This window comes from Tupaia chinensis, unplaced genomic scaffold, assembly GCF_000334495.1.
Source record: "Tupaia chinensis unplaced genomic scaffold, TupChi_1.0 Scaffold144171_2, whole genome shotgun sequence".
Lineage (NCBI taxonomy): Eukaryota > Metazoa > Chordata > Mammalia > Scandentia > Tupaiidae > Tupaia > Tupaia belangeri.
The window spans coordinates 669,202-688,890 of record NW_006204028.1 but is presented as its reverse complement, the minus strand read 5'-3'; the positions used below and the strand labels follow the sequence as shown (position 1 = coordinate 688,890).

At 42.2% G+C, this 19,689-nt stretch overlaps 1 protein-coding gene across 2 annotated transcripts in view; it reads left to right on the top strand.

Annotated features, from left to right (window-relative positions):
• The first annotated feature begins 7,600 nt into the window (after positions 1-7,600).
• Positions 7,601-19,689, top strand: part of ZNF652 (zinc finger protein 652) — a 17,577-nt gene continuing 5,488 nt past the window's right edge. The window contains exons 1-4 of one of the 2 annotated variants that reach the window (XM_027767332.1): positions 7,601-8,746; positions 11,438-11,585; positions 11,942-12,057; positions 12,526-12,670. In XM_027767332.1, the coding sequence (XP_027623133.1) occupies positions 7,847-8,746; positions 11,438-11,585; positions 11,942-12,057; positions 12,526-12,670 (1,309 nt within the window). In that variant the 5' untranslated portion in view covers positions 7,601-7,846. The remainder of the gene's footprint in view (positions 8,747-11,437; positions 11,586-11,941; positions 12,058-12,525; positions 12,671-19,689) is intronic. The other variant, XM_006166167.3, reaches the window with a different exon arrangement.

The window sequence follows — 19,689 nt, the reverse complement described above, 5'->3', positions numbered from 1 at the left end:
CTATTTGCTTATGGTGTTGGTTTAAGACTAGTTCTATTGAGATTATTTTCAAAGTGCTAATTCTTGGAGTATCAAAAATTTTTTGTTAATGAGAAAACAGTAACAGTCCTTTGTCTTTGGGTAGGTCAGCTGTATAAATCCAACATTGCTTGGTGTTAATTCACACATCTAAAATATTTGTGATTTTTAGTTTTGTAAAATACAGGAATGTAATGAGGGTATTTTTCAGAGTTGCTTTCATTTTCTGAATGAATTTTTAGTTCAGACTCACAATGATCTAGTCAAATTGACACCTCTCTTGATGGGTTACATTATGGGTAGCCACTTGTGAACACCTGTACCTACACCTACTAAATATAGCTCAGTTTACCCTAGGGTGATACCCTTTAGGAGTTTAAGAAAAAGAAGATTCACAAGGCCTTTTATGTCTTTAATTTTTCTTAATAAAGCTAATAGGCAGGATGTCATTTAATAGTGATGAAGATAACTACATAGTTAGCCATTTTGAAAACTGATTGCCAAGCCAGCAGGCAGTGTGGTGAGGCGATGGACTCCCACATGGTGGACCATGGTTTGAGTCCTAAACTTGGCAGTTTGCTTTCTCACTTTCCTTCTCTTTCTCTCTGGTTTGCACACATGCCTATAACAAATAAAATAATACTAATAATAAATAAAATTTAAAAAAGAAAACTAACTACTGTGTTAAATAATTACATTCCGTAAAACAGCCTTTGGTCAAGTCTAGAATGAGACCTTCCCAAGATTATATATCTTGTAGATGTGTTCTTCTGCTTGTTTCTAAGGGCATTGAGTTTTGAGCCAGGGATTTAATTGTCAGATTTTAACGGAAAAGATTGTAATAACCATAAAACTTCTTACCTTCCTTTTAAAAATAGCGCCTTCATTTGTATTATAGCCTCCTATCTGTAGGTGATGTTTGCTAATGGAACGGAATAATGGAAAAATGATTTAAGTATACATTATAACCATGTAGGTCCTACAGTTTAGCTTATTTAATATTTGATTTCTTCTTTTGCCCTACAGGGGTTACTGTGTGATGAGTAATACATAATTAGTTTTTATTGTCTATATGGAAATGTGGAGACTGTTGATGCTTGAGGGAAATTAGGGAGCACCTGGAAGTGGTACCTCTCCTTTGTCCTCTTCTACTAGCTGCACTTGCATGTTACTGAGGAAACACAATGGCAGGCTCATTTAAATGCATCCGTAATAAAACTACAGCAGAGTTCTATTTTTTATGAAAGCTTTGTCTAAAACTGAAGGCGACAGGAATTTCTCAGTCCTGTTTCTTACAGAGAGTGGGTTAGATGGACTGCTTTAAAAATAGTTGTTTGACGTATTAAATTTTCATTTGATGCGATTACATCAAAATTAGTTCTGTTTTTCAGCCATCTAAAGAACACTTTATCATGTTTATCCAAAATACAACTCAGTGATACATGTCATCTGAGGGTTTTGTTTTTTCCAACGTTGACTTACAAGTTGGTATTGGTAGCTTGCTTATTTATTTATTTATTTTTAAAGTCTGTTTACTTCCAGAGAGAGAGCGCCAGACAGACAAGCAGGCAGGCACTCTTGACTGGGGCCTCACACTGTGACCTTCCCTGCCCCCTGCCTCCGCCCCACCCTGCAGCCAGCCAGGATCATGGTGCACCCTTGTGCTGAGACAGGCACAGAACTTGAACTCAGGGCTTTCCCAGGGTCTCCAGCATCACACAGCAGCGCCCCCACTGCCAGCACCTCTGTGGGCTGCTTTTGGTAGCTTTTCTGGGGTAGTCCAGGTAGACACTGTGAACAGCCCTGGAAGTGAAGGGCATTTGTAAGTGTGCTACTGATCCTATGATACAGAATCTTTTTCACTATAAATTTTACCTCTGTAACTCCTACTTTACACACCAAGTTCAAAGTCCACACATTTACTTAGGTTTTACCCATTTGAAAATGTAATAGTTTTGGGGACCAGCAGTTGGCGTAATGGCTATGTCGCTGGACTCCCATGTATCCACCGCCGTTCAAGTCACAGACTCAGTGGCTTAAACTCATGTTCATGCCCAAGATCCTCAGGGGAGAATGGAGGAGAAGGGATTGCAGCGTGGCCCTCCCCTCTGGGGGTGATTTCTCTCTCTGTTTCTGTTTTTCTGGCCTGCGCAGCATACCCCTATATAGCAAAAACCTCTCCAAAAAAAAAAAAGTAATCATTTTGTTGCAAGATGAACTAAAATAGAAACCATTGTTACTGTGAAACACAAACTGCAGGTGGACAAATTGAAAAACGAAATGTGTCCATGTGAATTCATCTAGCACTTAGAGCTTTCTGAAGGGAGATGTGAATTTCACTAGCTAAGGATAAAGCCTAGACCCTCAAAAGCTACTTTGAAATTTTATTAAAAACAAAAGCAGATCCTGGGCTAGCTGGTGGCATGATGGTTAAGCCAGCTGGATCCCATATGGCCAACTGGTTCGTGTTCTAGACCTGTGGCTGGAGAAACACCTTGCGCATGTGCATGTGGGCCCAAAAGCCCTGAAAGGAGGGAGAAATGGAGAAGGAGGAGGAACTGCAGTGTGACTGTCCCCCATCGGGGGGCTTTCTCACTTTCCCTCTTTGTCTCTGGTAAGCTCATGTGCCCTCTGGCAAATTTAAAAATTAAATAAAGGAAAAAGCATATCCTGAATGCTGTACTCTACTACCTGTAACGTGCCATCATATTTTCTAATTTTTTTTCTTAAAATTATATATATTTTTTCCAGTGACTGAGTACCAGAACTAGTTGTTTCTCAATTTATATGTTTCCCCCCGTCCTGCACGTTCTTTTCTCCAAGTTATATTTATTAATTATAGCCAGACACTGAGACATGACCCACATTGTTTTGGGGGCTATTTTATGGTTCAGTAGAAAATGATCTGTCATAACAGATGTACTTGTTTTAACACCATCTAGAGATGAATTTAAATAGCTCTAAATATCAATGAGAGTTATTTCTGTTTCTTCAGATTCTTAGTGTTCAGTGTATTCACCTGGAGAGTCTTGGGAAAGAACTGAAAGACGATCTGTAATAAGTAAATTGGGACTGAGGGTACACACTGAGAGAGTTAGATAATGGAAGATGGAAGGTCCTGATTTCTCTAATATGTTTCAGGTTTTGTAAAGGCTCTTTCGTTGTGCTCTTAGGAGAGTAGAAAATTATTACCAAAACTCAGACAAGGGAAAAGGTACCAAAATTAAATGAAGAAAGTAAGATGCAGGCAGAAAACCGTGTGTGTTTCAAAGTGAACACAGATTTCATCTTCCATCGACAACGTGATTGGGTTAAAGCTGCCAGAGGGCCAGTATACTTGCCAGAAGAGATAGAAGGAAAGTGAAGCACCCCCCGTGGGGCACGGTCAAGTCACAGTCACTTCTCTATGTCTCCCTCCTTTCTGGTTTTTGGCACACATGCTCAGTGCCCAGTGTTTCTTAAGCCACTGGGTCTCACATTCAAGTCTTGCAGTAAGCCATGTAGAATCCAGCTGCCTTAACCACCACACCACTGGAGGGCCCAGCTTTCTTTGTAATTATGAAAAAAAACTTGCTCCTGATCACTTCAAACATTAACTTCTGCTGAGAAATATCTTTTATAAACCAGCCTTAGAGAAGTCAAAGCAGAAGGAAAGTTAATTTTTAGTTCCTTTCTAGAAAAGCTGTTTTATTGGGCACCTTAATCCATCAGGAGGGTTTATCAGTGCTTGCAAATGCCAAATCTTTGATTTGATCCTCTCCTAAGACTGAATTCTACTCAGTTGTTTTACTGTAAAGACCTCAGTTTTACCTTAAGCACATGCCTCTTTTTTATTTTTAGAGAGGTTTTTACTATAGGATGCAAGTGTTTGCTGAAGAGACAGAGAGAGACAGAAACAGAAAGCAAGAAGTCACACCCCCACCTCAATCCCTTCTCCTCCAGTCTCCTCTCGGGATTTTGAGCACACACAAGAGCCCAGCGTGAGTTTCAAGCTACCTGGTCCAGGACTTGAAATGCGATTGGCTACGTGGGAATCCAGTGACGTAACCATTACGCCATCTGCTGCACCTGTCTCTTTTAACTCTACATATCCCTGGTTTTCTGGACCCCTTTTACTCTTGATTATAAACTGATCAATTCATTTCTCTATTCCTCCTTTTCATATTATAATTTATGCACAACTAACAGTAACAAACGCACATGTAGCAGTCCATTTTCCCACTAGAGCTACTAGCTTTGTAGAATCCTGCCTACCTTCTAATGTCACTGGGTAGGACTGTCACTGCTGATTTCCCCACTGCATGGGTTGCTGACCTTTTAGCCTCTGATGCCTATTTTCTTGCCTTCTTCCACCCAGCTCCTGAGCCTTTGCCATATATTTGGAGCTTTTTGCTAAGACAGCACCCCACTTCTGGGTTCCATCTGTATTGGCTAAAATTAGATTATGCTATGGTAGTAAAAACAAACAAACAAAAACAAAGTGAAACAAACACAACAAGATCTCAGTGGCTTCCCTGTAGATCATTTGGGGACCTAGGCTGATGGCAGCCTTCACCTTGGAGGTTGCTGCTGGTCACTGTGCCAGAGGGAAGAGAAGGCTGAGAGTCTCGTACTGGTTAGCAGGTGCCTGGCTTTCCACAGGTCATGTTTCATGCTGCGCTGGCTATGAAGTGTGAAATTGTTTAATGTATAAAGATATGTGATTGTAAGGATAATTGAGCTTAAATTATTTCGGGTGCTGTTTGTCATATGGAAACAGAAAGACCATGAACTTTGGAGTAAGACAGGCCTGGGGTTAAACACACTCTGTCATCAAATAGAAATGTGACCACGATAAATGTGTACACGAATTATCTTTCTCTGAGCCACAGTTTTCTCATTTACAAATACCAAAAATATATAAATATATCTACTCATGGCAAATAAAACACAGTGACATTTATCACTGGTCCTTTCTGAAATTCCACTAAAATGAAATTTTAAAAGAGTAAATCCACAAGAACAAAGAAAATAGGAGACAAAATGAAATAGAAAACAGTAGCTAAAGAATGCTAGAAATAGTCATTGAATTACACAGAGTCATCGTAAGCAGTAAACACTGATTTTTTTTTTTTTTTTTTGGAGAGGTTTTTGCTATAGGGCACGTGCACTCGCCAGACAGACAGAGACAGAGAGACAGAAAGCGAGAAATCACCCCCCAGGGGGGATGAACACGACGCCATCCCTTCTCCTCCATTCTCCTCTCGGGATCTTGGGCATGCACTCACACGCACCCGGCGTGAATTTTAAGCCACCAGGTTCGGGACGGGAACCGCAGTCGACTACGTGGGCGTCCAGCGACATAGCCATTATGCTAACTGCTGGTCCCTAGTAAACACTCATTTTTTAAAAGTTGTGGTAAAACTATATTGGGAAGATGAGGGGGGATGATAGGAACAATAAAATGAGAAAACTATAGAGGAAGACAAGAGGTAATACCTAAAATTGGAGGAAAAAAACTGAAGAAAAATATGTCAAAATGTAGAAGAACGTACCAGAAGGGGAAAACTAAATTAAGCATCACTGCCTCTGGGGATTGGGACTCAGATGAATTGGAGTAGGGCCAATATGTTTGACTTTTAAAACTGTGGGTTTTTTTTTTTGTTTGTTTGTTTTTTTTTAATGACAACTTTGATGAAAAAAAAAAAAAAAACCTTACCACTCAACCTCAGGCCCAGCCACTATTATAGTGGTTGAGGTAACTGGATCCTACATGCCCAACTGTGCTGTTTGAATCCCAGACCCAGCAACTTTAACAATGCTCCAGGTGCGTGTGTGTGCGTGCCCGAAGTCCAGAGAGGAGAGTGGAGGAGAAGGGATTGTGGCATGGCTAAACCCCTGGGGAAGGTGATTTCTCACTTTATCTCTCTCCATCTCTGTGTCTCTCTTTCTCTTGTGCTCTGTGTCTTTCTCAGCTGAGCTTACATGCCCTATAACAAAAAACAACTAAATAAATTAATTAAATAAAATGAAGTTTCAAAATCAGCCCAAGGTCAGCCAGTGACATGGTGGTTGGGATGACTGGATCCCACATGGGCTACTATAGAGTTTGGGTCCCAGATCTGGTGACTTGAAAAACACGCCAGGCACATGCATGCGTGCCCAAAATCCCAAGAGGCCAGTGGAGGAGAAGGGTTGTAGCATGATTATCCCCACTGGAGGGTGCTTTTTTTTTTTTTTTTTGGAGAGGTTTTCACTATAGGGCGCGTGCGCTCGCCAGACAGACAGAGACAGACATAGAGACAGAAAGCGAGAAATCACCCCCCCAGAGGGATGGTCACGCCGCAATCCCTTTTCCTCCATTCTCCTCTCAGGATCTTGGGCACGCACACACATGCTCCTGGCGTGAGTTTTAGGCCACCGGGTCCGGGACACGAACCGCGGTTGACTACAGGGGAGTCCAGCGACATAGCCATTACGCTAACTGCTGGTTCTCAACTTTTTCACTTTCTCTTTTTGTCTGTCTTTGGTGGACACATGTGTCCTATAGCAAAATTAAAAAACAGAAACACAAAACAAAGTTTTATGGTGGGGACTAAACAAATCATGAAGAATAAAAACTTTTTAGTGCCTGTGCACGTAGAAGGCATTCAGTAAATATTAGCTTCCTTCCTTTTGTCAACTAGGTAGGGTTTTGTGCTTGATAATACTCATATGACTCAGAGTTTAGGTGGTTGGCTAAACAGCAATGTCAAGTATGTCACAAAGCAAATCGTGTGCCCTTCTAATCTTTTTCTTTTAAAATGGATGGTTTTATTTTTCTTGGAACCATAACAACCTATGGTTGCTCTTTCTTAGAATTTGGACTTCTGTGCAACTGACAGATGAAAAATCACCTAGTTACTGATTTGATCTAGTGAGCTGTGTGTGGAATCAATGTATAAGAACTTAGCGACTTTGAAGTTACCTTAATAAACCTGAAAACAGTGATATCTGTACCTAGATAATCAATGACTTGGGGCCAGGGACATTGCTCTCTCCCCCACCATTATGTCAGCTAGCTGCTTCCTTGCCATGGTTCACAGTGCCTGTCCCACCACCTTGTGTTCTGGGAACTCTCACTGTAGTGGGTGATGGTGACTGAGGCTGAAAGGAAGCCAGCCAGGATAAAGCACTTGTGTTCCATACGTGGCATGTGTTCTATATGAGCAGACTGTACACGCCTGGTGGGCGGAGGCCGTGTATTCTGTCAGTGTGCTCTGTAGCATCCAGGGTAACACAGGCTAGACTGTGGGAGTTGTGTACTTATTCACCAAGTATCTACTGTGTGCGAGGCACTGTGCTAATTTCCGCGGCTGCCGTGGTGAACTGGACAGACATGGCTCTTGCTGTCACAGAATTGACATTCTCACGGAAAATGTTAGTGTCTTTGTGTAAGCCAGTAAGATGATGACCCATTCGGAACCATTTAAGCAGAATAAAACATTGTATGTATAAAGAGTTTCATCATTTTAAGCTGTTTGTTGTGATTTAAATGCTTTCTATAAGAAGGAGATAGTGGTATCTGATTGTTTTTTCCCCTTTGCTTTTCTTTGTAGATAAGATGCTCCAAGTCCCTGGCAGCTCTCTAAAGAAGAAAAGTCACTAGTGCTCTGCTCTTGCCATAATACCAAACCTTTCTGACTAACGCTTTGGTGCTGCAACACTGGAAGAATTGTAACAGGTTCCAGGAATTTTTTTTTTTTTTCATTTGAGTGATTCTTTGGGAATAGAAAAAAGATTTGAGTCTTTAATAATCACCTTGTTTTAAAGCTATTTCTTACTGCTTAATTAATCGGGCCACTTACCAATGAGCCACACAGCCAGTCCGTGCCAGGAGCTGGTTGAAAACTGTGCTGTGCATGTAGCAGGGATGGCACAAGAAGACAGCCGTCGTGGTCAAGTGCCATCCACCTTTTATCATGGTGCCAACCAGGAGCTCGACCTGTCCACCAAAGTGTACAAAAGGGAATCAGGAAGTCCTTACTCTGTGTTAGTGGACACCAAGATGAGCAAGCCGCACCTGCATGAAGCAGAGGAACAGCCGTATTTCAGGGAGACAAGAGCAGTGTCTGACGTGCATGCCGTGAAGGAAGACCGGGAGAATTCTGACGACACGGAAGAGGAGGAGGAAGAAGTCTCTTACAAAAGGGAGCAGATCATAGTGGAGGTAAACCTTAATAATCAAACATTAAATGTATCTAAAGGGGAAAAGGGTGTCTCTTCTCAGTCCAAAGAGACTCCTGTTCTTAAGACAAGCAGTGAGGAGGAAGAGGAAGAGAGTGAGGAAGAGGCCACAGATGACAGCAATGACTATGGAGAGAACGAAAGGCAGAAGAAAAAGGCGAAGATAGTGGAGAAAGTCAGCGTCGCACAGAGGAGGACCAGGAGAGCTGCCTCTGTTGCCGCAGCTGCCACTTCCCCTCCTCCCAGAACTACGAGGGGCCGTAGGAAGAGTGTAGAGCCACCTAAGCGTAAGAAGCGGGCCACAAAGGAGCCCAAAGCACCAGTCCAGAAAGCTAAGTGTGAAGAGAAAGAGACTCTGACCTGTGAGAAGTGCCCCAGGGTGTTTAATACTCGCTGGTACCTGGAGAAGCACATGAACGTTACTCATAGGCGCATGCAGATTTGTGATAAATGTGGCAAGAAGTTTGTCCTGGAAAGTGAGCTGTCCCTTCACCAGCAAACAGACTGTGAAAAAAACATTCAGGTAGGTTTCATCACCAAGAGGGCAAACTTTCCAGGATAGAACCTGTTCAGATCCATCTGGTATCTGCCCAAGAGAATAAATACAGTAGAGGCCGAAGGGACAGATTTCACCAATTTATCGTTTTAAAAGCTCCTGCTTTGGTCTTTGCCAAACTGAGGCGTAACACTCTGTTTCCAATGCATTAAATGTAACTGACGCTGGACTAGTGGGAGCCCAGGCACACTGGAAGGGGGATCTGTTAGAGATGCTTGACCAGGAGGGAAAGTCAACACCGACTTGGCACTAAGAGTCACTGTTGTAGGACCTGTAATGTAATTCATTCTGGCATCTTCTCTGTCAAGGTGGGAGATACTGAGTAAAGGTCAGGACTAGAGAAAGGTTCCTTTTGTAGGCTTACAAGGATGCCAGATTCTAGTGCAGCCGATGGGGACAGAAACCAGAATGACTCAGACCGGTGGACATGGAAGATCTCCAGGAGTGAGTTTGCTTTTACCAGTGGACAGATGACAACACTAAATTTTTCAAGAGGCTGAGCTGATGGGAATATGCAAACTTTAAACAGAGGCTGAGATGATTGAAAATGTTGCCCAGCTGACAGTGAGGTTGTGTGATGCCACTATGCAGTGTTGTTAAAACTGACAAGACATGGTATCAGACCGGCCGGTGTCTTGAAAGGACTGTGTTGTGATAGGTTAAGAGATGTGCTAATTATATTGTGTTGAGTGGATTCAGCTGTATTGGTTTACACACGTGAGTGTATATTAATGAATATTCATAAAAGGTAAGTCCATTTAATGTTTCCATAAAGTATATAAAATAGAAATACTTTGTATCATATATAAGCTAACCTTCTATTTAAAATTGTTTTGTTCTGGTGTGTTTTTTGGAGTGCTGCTCATGTTGGTAATCACCTCGAAGCTTTACTCTGCCTTTATTGCTTTTAATCAAAACTGAGATGATTGCTTTACTTTAAAGAAGCTTTTGAAAAATATCAATTACTGGTGCTAAAAGTTCACTGCCTTGTGATTCAGCGATGTGACTTGATTTCTGACGTGCTGGGTAGATAAAGGACTGAGTCCTGGCTCCCGTCTCCTCCAGTAACTGGCAGTGCCCTCACTGGGGTAGGAATTTATTGCAGCCGGTCATGCCGAAGGAGTGTGATGCAGTGCTGCACTCTAGGGGTCAGACTGGGATTCCTAATGATCTGGCACAGAAAAGGTGTTCCTTGATCTTTATATGCAGTATTTTTCTTCATTTAAGTTTGTTCTGTTAAGTTACAGAAAAGAAAACATTTAGAAGTCTTTTTTGGTGACATTCCTCATTATTCCTCATCCCAATATGTCTAAACTTGTGTTTAGGTTTTGTGGATTCTGTTAAATGAACTCTCTTTATATTCCTAAAGAACACTGTGCGTCATTCTTACATACAGATCCTAATGATCCTGATGACCTGGTAACAAGTGAAAATTCAAACACTGCCTTGCAAAATGACCTGTAGGGGACAGTCCTTTTCTAACGCAGTGTCCAGTCAGAGTCCTATCTTTCAAATCCTCTTGGAGTTACTTTCTGAAGTAACGATGGTGTTCAGAGATCTTTCTTTATAATACATAGGGACTGAGTATCCTTTATTAGGGATCAGAAGTGTTTTAGATTTTGGATTTTTTCCAGCTTTGGAATATTTGCATATGAAGATGAGATATTGCACCAAAACCTAACTATGAAATTCATATATATCTTATACACATATCCTGAAAGTAATTTTATACACTGTTTGTGTTGCAGCATTTTGACTATGACTTATTACATGATGTCAGATGTGGGATTTTCTACTTGTGGCATCATGTCAGCATTTAAAAAGTTTTGGATTTTGGAGCATCTTGGATTACAGGTTTTTGAATTGGGGATGCTCAGCCTGTACTGACTTGTTCCCTTAAATATCCCAGAGTGAAGATTACCAAGAACTTTCTGAAATTGTTTTGCTTTAACCAGAAATATTTTTATATACTAAATGCCTAATATTCCAAAAGACTAGGCAGCGTGGCATATTTCCTGCAGAGAGACATGTCTGAGCATGTCAGAGAGACATGGAACTGGGTGATAGCAGAAAAGGGAAAACAGTACTGTCAGTTTAGAGGCTATATTAAATTCTGCTAGAAGGAAATGTTTAATTAGTCATTTGGGAAAATATAGTAAAACCTCGGTGTTTTCTTTTAATGAAGGCTGCCAATGCATCTTTTAAGCTTTAACATTAATATATATGTTATTTTATCTTGTTTTTCCTTATGCCAATTTAAAATTAATTTGTATTTCCTTATAAACACATGGTGACCTATATATAGGAGGCAACTGCTCTTGGTAATCCATATATTTAAAAAACAAAACAAAACAGAACTTGAATAGGTACAATACTACCTTGGTAATAGAGTCATTTCCTCTATATGAGTAGAACTTTCCACACCGTCTTGTCTTAGTTTTGCCATTGTTTTCATACTCCCAAAGGGTCTCTAAAAGGTGCATCTTGGTAATGTTACATGCAGATGTTGGTGTGGGTTCTGCACTCTGGAGGACGAGTCTCTGTGTGGATTCTGGCCTTGTGCCGAATCTAAAGCACATCTATCTCATCTATCACTAGTCCAGTACGGCTTTCTGCAAGCCTGCAAGAGTAAAGATTATTTCTATTTATCCTGCTCAGTGCGTTTCCTGTAACAAATCATTCAAGAAACTCTGGTCCCTTCATGAACATATCAAAATCGTCCACGGATATGCAGAAAAGAAATTTTCCTGTGAAATTTGTGAGAAGAAGTTCTATACCATGGCTCATGTGCGGAAACACATGGTTGGTAAGTTTTTTCTGCTTCCTCACTCTCACACCTATAATTTTCCCTTGCTCTTCGGTGTGCTTTACATCTTGATTGGGCAGGATGTGTGAAACCAACTTACTCAGTTTTGACCTGTTGAAACTGAGTGCAACATGTCTTCAATAGGCATTGCCAAATTGGATGGTGCCATCTCCCACACCCAGGTTTCTTTTCAACATTGTTACTTATTTTTCTTTTTGGAATGTTACTGTTAAAGCCTTACAAATTAAAGTGTAGAAAATTAAGATGACATAATTGCATTACAGTAGGACATCTGTCTTTCCAGCTTGGGATTTTTGGTGGACTTGTTTTGAGTATGAGTACGTTCTGTGTTGCAGCACACACGAAAGACATGCCGTTTACATGTGAAACCTGTGGAAAGTCATTCAAACGCAGCATGTCACTCAAAGTGCATTCCTTGCAGCATTCTGGAGAGAAGCCCTTCAGATGCGAGGTAAGGAACATGCATCCTACATGCCCAGGCCTGGGGCTAGACCTGTGTACAGTGCAGCCAAGAGAGAGAGAGAGAGATAGAGAGAGACAGAGAGGGAGAGGTGTGCGCTGGAGTCGAGCAAGGCACAGAGCTGCATCTTTAGACACGTGCCCTGAGCTTTGTGTGTCCTCTCACTGCTAGGGAGAGAAATATCGTCTTAGACTAGATTAACATGGGAAAAACACATAATGATTTATTTTTCTTTTCCCCATAATTCAGAGAAGTTGAGTGTACTTCAGTGGTAATTGTTTGAGAAAGTTGCCTTTATTAGTAACTCAGCTGCAAAAATATAGCAAGGCAAAACAGCTGACACAAGCAGCTTCTATTTTGAATATGAAAAGTAAGCCTAACGCTGGAGACTACGTTAGGGTGGGCTCCAGTAAAGCTTCTGTGCTTGGCATTCAAATATCCCCACTGTGTCCAATGCAGAACTGTGACGAAAGGTTTCAGTACAAGTACCAGCTGCGCTCCCACATGAGCATCCACATCGGGCACAAGCAGTTCATGTGCCAGTGGTGTGGCAAGGACTTCAACATGAAGCAGTACTTCGACGAGCACATGAAGACACACACTGGTAAGACTGCATTGGGAAAGGAACATATCTGTCTCGAGCACTTGTTGATGATCATTGGCAGGGGGAGGGTCTTTTTTAAAAATTTAAATTTAAACTGCAAATCTCCATTGTAAGAGAAAATCACACTTTAAATAAGCCTGGTATAGAACTACTGTATAATCTAGCAATTTCACTCCTGAATATCTACCCAAAAGATATGAGAACGCTCAGTCAGAAAAGTACTTGTGTATCTATATTTATTGCAGCATTATTCACAATTGCTAGGACATGAATCTAACCCAGTCATCCATGGGCAGATGAGTGGATTGGGGGGATGTGGTGCATGTACTCTATGGAATACTACTTAGCCATACAAATCAAGAAGATTGTAGCATTTGATAGAAAGTGAATGAATACAGAGGATTTGCTGCTGAGTAAAGCAAGCCAGGGTATGAGAGAGAGACATTGTATGTCTCCCCTTAGCATATACCAACCATCCGTGCTCTATCGCAGAAATGGAAAGACTAGAGGATATAGAATCATGGAAAATGGTTAGATACACTGAAGCCAATGTGGGAAAAGGGGGAGAGAAGGGGGAGAGAATGAGGAAGGAAATTAAGGAGAAAAATAGAGGCAAGGCGTTTATTGGAAACAGAAACGGATTAGTATCTGTTGATGATAACATGTATAGTATCCTGAACTGGGCTATCATGAAGTGTATTCACATTGGGTAAATTCACTTTACAAGTTAAGTGTTATATACTGATCAAGTGTATAAAATAAATTAAAATAGTGGGCCCAGCAGTTGGCGTAATGGCTATGTAGCTGGAATCTCATGTAGTCGACCGCGGTTCAAGTCTTGGACCCAGTGGCTTAAACTTATACCGGATGTGCATGTATGCGTGCCCAAGATCCTGAGAGGAGAATGGAGGAGAAGGGATTGCAGCATGGCCATCCTCACCTAGGGGGTGATTTCTCACTTTGTGTCTCTGTCTTTCTGGCAAGCGCATGCACCCTATAGCACAAACTTCTCAAAAAATTAAAATTAAACAAAAATAAACCTGGTATATAAAAATGCAGATTTATAGTACTGAAAAATTAGACTTTCATAATTTTATTTATTTTAAAAAGGATTTTTTTGGAGTGCCTTTTAACTGCAGATTCTTTTAAGATAATGAGTTATTGGTGCCAGCAGGTGGAATAGTGGTTGAGGCACTGGACTCCTACATGGCCGACCATGGTTCGAGTCCCAAATCTGGTGGCTTGAAAATCACACCAGGCGTGAGTGCCCAAAATCCTGAGAGGAGAATGGAGGATAAGGGATTATGGTGTGGCTATCCCCTTTGGGGGTGATTTCTCACTTTCCCTCTATCTCTCTCTCTCTCTATATCTCTCTCTCTCTTCCTAGCAAGTACACATGCCGTATCATAAAAACCTTAAAAAAAAAAAAAAAAAAACATAATGGGTTTTTTACTTGGGGTTGAGAAACCTATGAAATAAAAGTTGTTTAAAAAGTATAAAAGTTGTTTGCAACTATGTTGTTATAAGGAAAGGCTTTGGGAACTTGAAAAGATGGAGGGCCCTGACTACTTTAAAAGAACATCCTCTCATTCTTAAACTTTGATTGGATTTAATTTATTAAAATTCGCTACTTTTCAAGAACATATATGTTAAGTGAGGTTAAATGACCTTCTGACCACTGTGTGTTTTTAGAGGCATATGCTCTTAATTCTAATTGATGGATTCGAGTCTTGTAAGCATTTAATTATCCACTTCCCAGGGCACCAGCCAAAATAATAGCTACCCATGCAAACACTGTCGTATCTCAGTCTGAATTTGATGCCCTGGGATTAGCCATCTTTGCACAAACTAAAGAGCATGAAACATTTTTTAGGTTTCTAAATAAAAATCTAATCACAGGGTTCTGGGTTCTGTTAGTCTGCAGAGCAGCAGAGTTACAGAGAGCCACAAGAGATTGCCTTGCTTAGCCTGCTGTTCTTTTCACTTAGCTAGTAGTGAGGAGAGTCCACCATGCCTGAGTCTCTGTAATTCCCATTTCTCTGTTGAAATCCAAAGCAAAATGCCTACTTGATGGGTTACTCAGTCAGAGCACAGCACCCTTGGAATTCAAGGATTAGGCTAGATGAAGAATCATGAGATGAGGGAACCAGCAGTTAGCGTAATGGCTATGTCACTGGACTCCCACGTAGTCGACTGCGGTTCGCATCCCGCACCCAGTGGCTTAAAACTCACGCCGGGCACTTGTGCATGCGTGCCCAAGATCCCAAGAAGAGAATGGAGGAGAAGGGATTGCGGCGTGACCATCCCCCCGGGGGGTGATTTCTCGCTTTCTGTCTCTCTGTCTCTCTCTGTCTGTCTGGCGAGCGCACGTGCCCTATAGTGAAAAAAGAAAAAACCTCTCCAAAAAAAAAAAAAAAAAGAATCATGAGATGAATGTAATTAGTTAAATTAGACCTCAAGAGGTAGTGACCTTTGGAGACATAATCCAAGTGAATAGCAGGATGTATCAGAGTATTAACAGAGTATTTATTAACAGAGTATTGACAGAGTATTTAACAGATTATTCTCTTAATTTTTTTTTTCAAGATAAGAGCATGCATGTGCACACGAGAGTGACAGAGAGAGAGAGGGAGGGGGAGAGAGAGATAAGCACTCTCATGGGTCTGGTCACATTGTGGTCCCCTTCCTACAGTCCTCCAGCCCGTAGGACCTTGGGCACTCATGTGGGCTATTACCTGTATTTTCCAGGTGGGGAAATTAAGGCTCAGAAGCTAAGAAACCTGTCTAAGGCAGTCTGACTCCAGAACCACACACACTTAATGATTCAGATGTATTTAATATAACAAGTAATCAAATAGAGGGGTGCACAGGAATTTGCGGGTGTTAAAAGCACTGTTCTGGGTTCTGGTTCTCAGCTTCCAGGATGTGCAGTATACTCATGCAGATCAGCATCCGAGGGAGTACTGTGTGCTTGATAGTTGTGAATGATAATATAAGTAAAATTGCTATTTTATTCACCTGCAGTGAAAAGGCTGAGTGGCAAGTAGTTCAGAACGCTCAATGTTCTTTGCCTAAGAAAAATGTATGTTAGAAGCTAAATTATAATCAGATGATCAGGGACAAGGATTTAGAGCAAAGGAAGGTAATCGAATAATCTTAATTCCAAGTATCATACTTCATTGAATCCAGGAAGCTTAATTTATGTATTGCTAAGAAAATGTTGCAAATTAAATAATGACATGCTGTTGATTGTAAGATGTATGTGGCAATTTCAGAGATGTTCAAATGTGGGAGAAATGCGGGCCTTACTGTTCTGTTTTATTGCAAGGTGTGTGTGCTCACCAGAGGCAGAACACACCCAAGAGCAAGCACCCTCTAATGAGGTGTGGTCTCGCTGTAACCCTTTTTCTCTCATTTTGCCATCTCATCAGGACTTTGGATATATGCATATACACATGTGACTTGGCATGGTTTTCGATCTCTTGGGACTGGGAGTCAGACTATGGTCAGCAAAGTAAGAGTTGACTCTGAAAACACAGTGCCTACTCACTACACTGCAGTGCCAGCCTGAGATGCAGGTCTTAGAATTAGCAAATATTTGACCAGCTCATGGCCTGATGGCTACAGGAGCTGGATTCTACAGGGCTGACTGCATGGTTCAAGTCCCAGACCCAGCAACTTAGAAAACATGCCATGTACATACGTGTGTGTGCTCAAAATCCTGAGAGGAGGGAGAAATGAAGGAGAGGGGATTACAGCATGACCATTCCTCATGAGGTGGGTGCTTTCTCACTTTCCCTCTCTCTTCCCATCTCTCTACAATGAGCACATGCGCCCTCTGGCAAATCAGAAAATTAAAAGAATTAACAAATGTTTGTTTATACATTTTTATTAAGAATTGGGAACCAGCAGTTAGCGTAATGGCTATGTCACTGGATTCCCACGTAGTCGACCGCGGTTCATGTCCCGGACCCGGTGGCTTAAAACTCACGCCGGGCGTGTGTGCGTGCGTGCCCAAGATCCCGAGAGGAGAATGGAGGAGAAGGGATTGCGGCGTGACCATCCCCCCGGGGGGTGATTTCTCGCTTTCTGTCTCTATGTCTCTCTCTGTCTGTCTGGCGAGCGCACGCGCCCTACAGTGAAAATCTCTCAAAAAAAAATAAGAATCTACTCATTGGGGCTATTGCGGTGAGCAAGACTGAAATAGTCTTAAGGTCCACAGAGCTCCAGCAGGCTGAAAGATACACAGCCAGGGCCTAAGAGACGCTCGGTGTGAGAGGAAAAGAAGTTGGGCATGGGGCAGGACAATGAGTGTGATAAGACATGATAATGGAGGACAGTAAGGAGGTACAGATCACAAAGAACTCTGGAAGCCGTGAAGAAAGTTTGAACTTTGAGGACAGTATGGCATATATGCTCACTGGAGAGGAAAGAGACAGAGAAAGAGAGAAAGTGAGAAATTTCCTCAATTTCCTCCCCGGAGGCAGGTGGTCACACCACAGTCCCCTCTCTATTCTCCTCTTAGGATTTTGGGCACACATGCACACTCATCCAGCACGATGTTCAGGCCACCAGGTCCAGGACTTGAACTACGGTCAGCCATGTGGGAATCCAGCCACCTTAACCACCTTGCCACCAGCTGCCCCTGTTCTTGAATGTTTGTTTGTTTTATTATTTATTTCTTTTTCTTTTTTTTTTTTTTAAAGAGAGATTTTTGCTATAGGGCACATGCACTCTCTGGAGAGATAGAAAGCAAGAAATCACCTCCCCGGCTGGGCAAGGCAGGTGGCAGGGAGGATGGCCACACAGCAGTCCCCTGTCTTTCATTCTCCTCTCAGGATTTTGGGTTCACATGCACACGTGCCTGGCCTAAGTTTTAAGCCACTGGGTCCAGGACTCAAACCACAGCAACTATGTGGGAGTCCAGCAACGTAACCATTACGCCATCTGCTGGTCCCTGTTCTTGAACAGCCTGTTCTTGAATAGTTTTAACCAGAGAGTAACCCAGCTATTTGCAAGTTCACTGTAGCTAGTGTGGAGAGTGGCCTGGAGGATGGGGAGCAGGAGTAGAAATGCAAACAATAGACAAGGTAGAGGTGAATGAACTTTGCAATTGATTGGATATTGGCAGGAGGGAGGGTCAAGGATTAGTCCTGATTGGGAACTCCTATACTGTTTGTCAAGATGGAGAATAATGAAGGGAAGAGCAGGTTTGCTAGGTAGGACAGTGGGACAGTCAAATGGATATATCTAAAAAAAAGGGGGAGCCGGCAGGTGGTGTAGTAGCCGAGGCACTGTACTCTCACATAGCTGATTGTGGTTCAAGTCCCAGACCTGGTGGCTTGCTTTCTCACTTTCCCTCTTTCTCTGTCTCTCTCTGGTCAAATTAAAAAATAATAATAAATAAAAGTAAATAATTCTTTTTAAAAATGGGGATATCTAGTAAGCAGTCTGGAAAAATGAGCTTAAAGCTCAAGGAAGAAATTTAGGTTAGATATGTAAACACATGGATTTCTGACTCGAACCAAAGATGTTCACGCTAAGCTAGCTGGTATGCTTGTGGTATTGGCCATGTTACCCTTTCCTTTGCACAGGCTCTGTAGCAAAACTCTCTCTCAAAAAAAAAAAAAAAAAAGAAATGCAGGACCAGAGGTAGCATAGTGGTTAAAGGCACTGGACTCCCACATGGCCAATCACGGTTCAAGTCCTGGACCTAGTGGCTTGATTTCTCACTTTCCCTTTCTCTCTGTCTCTCTCTGGTCAAATTAAAATAATAACAACAAATAAAGTTAAATAATTCTTTAAAAACAAATGCATATCGAGGTGCAGAGTGCTGCATTTACATGACAAGCGCATAGATGCTGCAGCCAGACTGTGCAGCTTTGCATTCTAACTCTCCCCTGGTATGTAACGTTGAGCAAGTCTCTTAATTTCCTCCTCAGTAAAATAAGGATGATAATACACTGACCTACTACAGTCACTGTGAGGACCACCGAAGTGATCGGGGCAAGGCATCTGCACAGTAGGACCCCACCCCATCAGAATGAGGGGAGCCACAGGACCGAGGGGCACTCCCATAGCGGGAGTACATGTAAACATACAACCACACGGGACCAGCAAATGGCATGATGGTTACCTCGCTGGACTCTCACGTAGTCGACTGTCGTTTGAGTCCCAGAATCAGCGTCTTTAAACTCATGCCAGGCATGTGTGCATGTGTGCCCAAAATCCCGAGTGGAGAATAGAAGAGAAGGGATTCTTGGTCATCCCCCTGGAGAGTGATTTCTCACTTTCTGTCTCTGTCTGTCTCTCTGTCTCTCAGGCAAGCACACATGCCCTACAGCAAAAAATCTCTCGACAAAAAAGATACAGATGTCTACACTGGGAATTGTTACAGGAATGGACACACATAGCATGTGGGCTCCGAGGCGTGCACTGATACTCCACACCTCACCTCCACATTCCATGCGAAATGGTTACTGGACCAGTATTCAAAATCGTTACTCTCTCTAGCCTGGGTAGAGAAGCAGACAGATGTAGTGTGGGACTAAGCAGTAAGTCCAAAGGAAAGTTAGGAAGCTTAAAAAATTAAGCCCTCAGAACCCACACCTAATTTGCTCTCTAAGTGCCATTAGAAATATGAGACTCTGAGCCAGCCATGTGGCATGTTGGTTAAGGCAGCTGGATCCCACATGGCCGACCACACAGTTTGAATCCCAGACCTGGCAGTTTGAAAAACGTACCAGGTGCATGCACATGTGTATGCATACCCGAAATACTAGAGGAGAAGGAATTGCAGCGTGGTCATCTCCCTGGGGAGTAATTTGTCTCTCTCTCTCTCTCTCTCTGTCTCTGGTGAGCACTCATACGCTATAGCAAACATAAGGTAAAGAAAGAAATAGGGGATCCTGTTTCCTTTTTGAGATGCTGGCCAAGCCCTCCCACCCCTCCTTACACCCACAGGCCTTTGTAAATGGGGTAGGAGCATTTCGTTTGTCAGCATCTCACGGGGACATCTA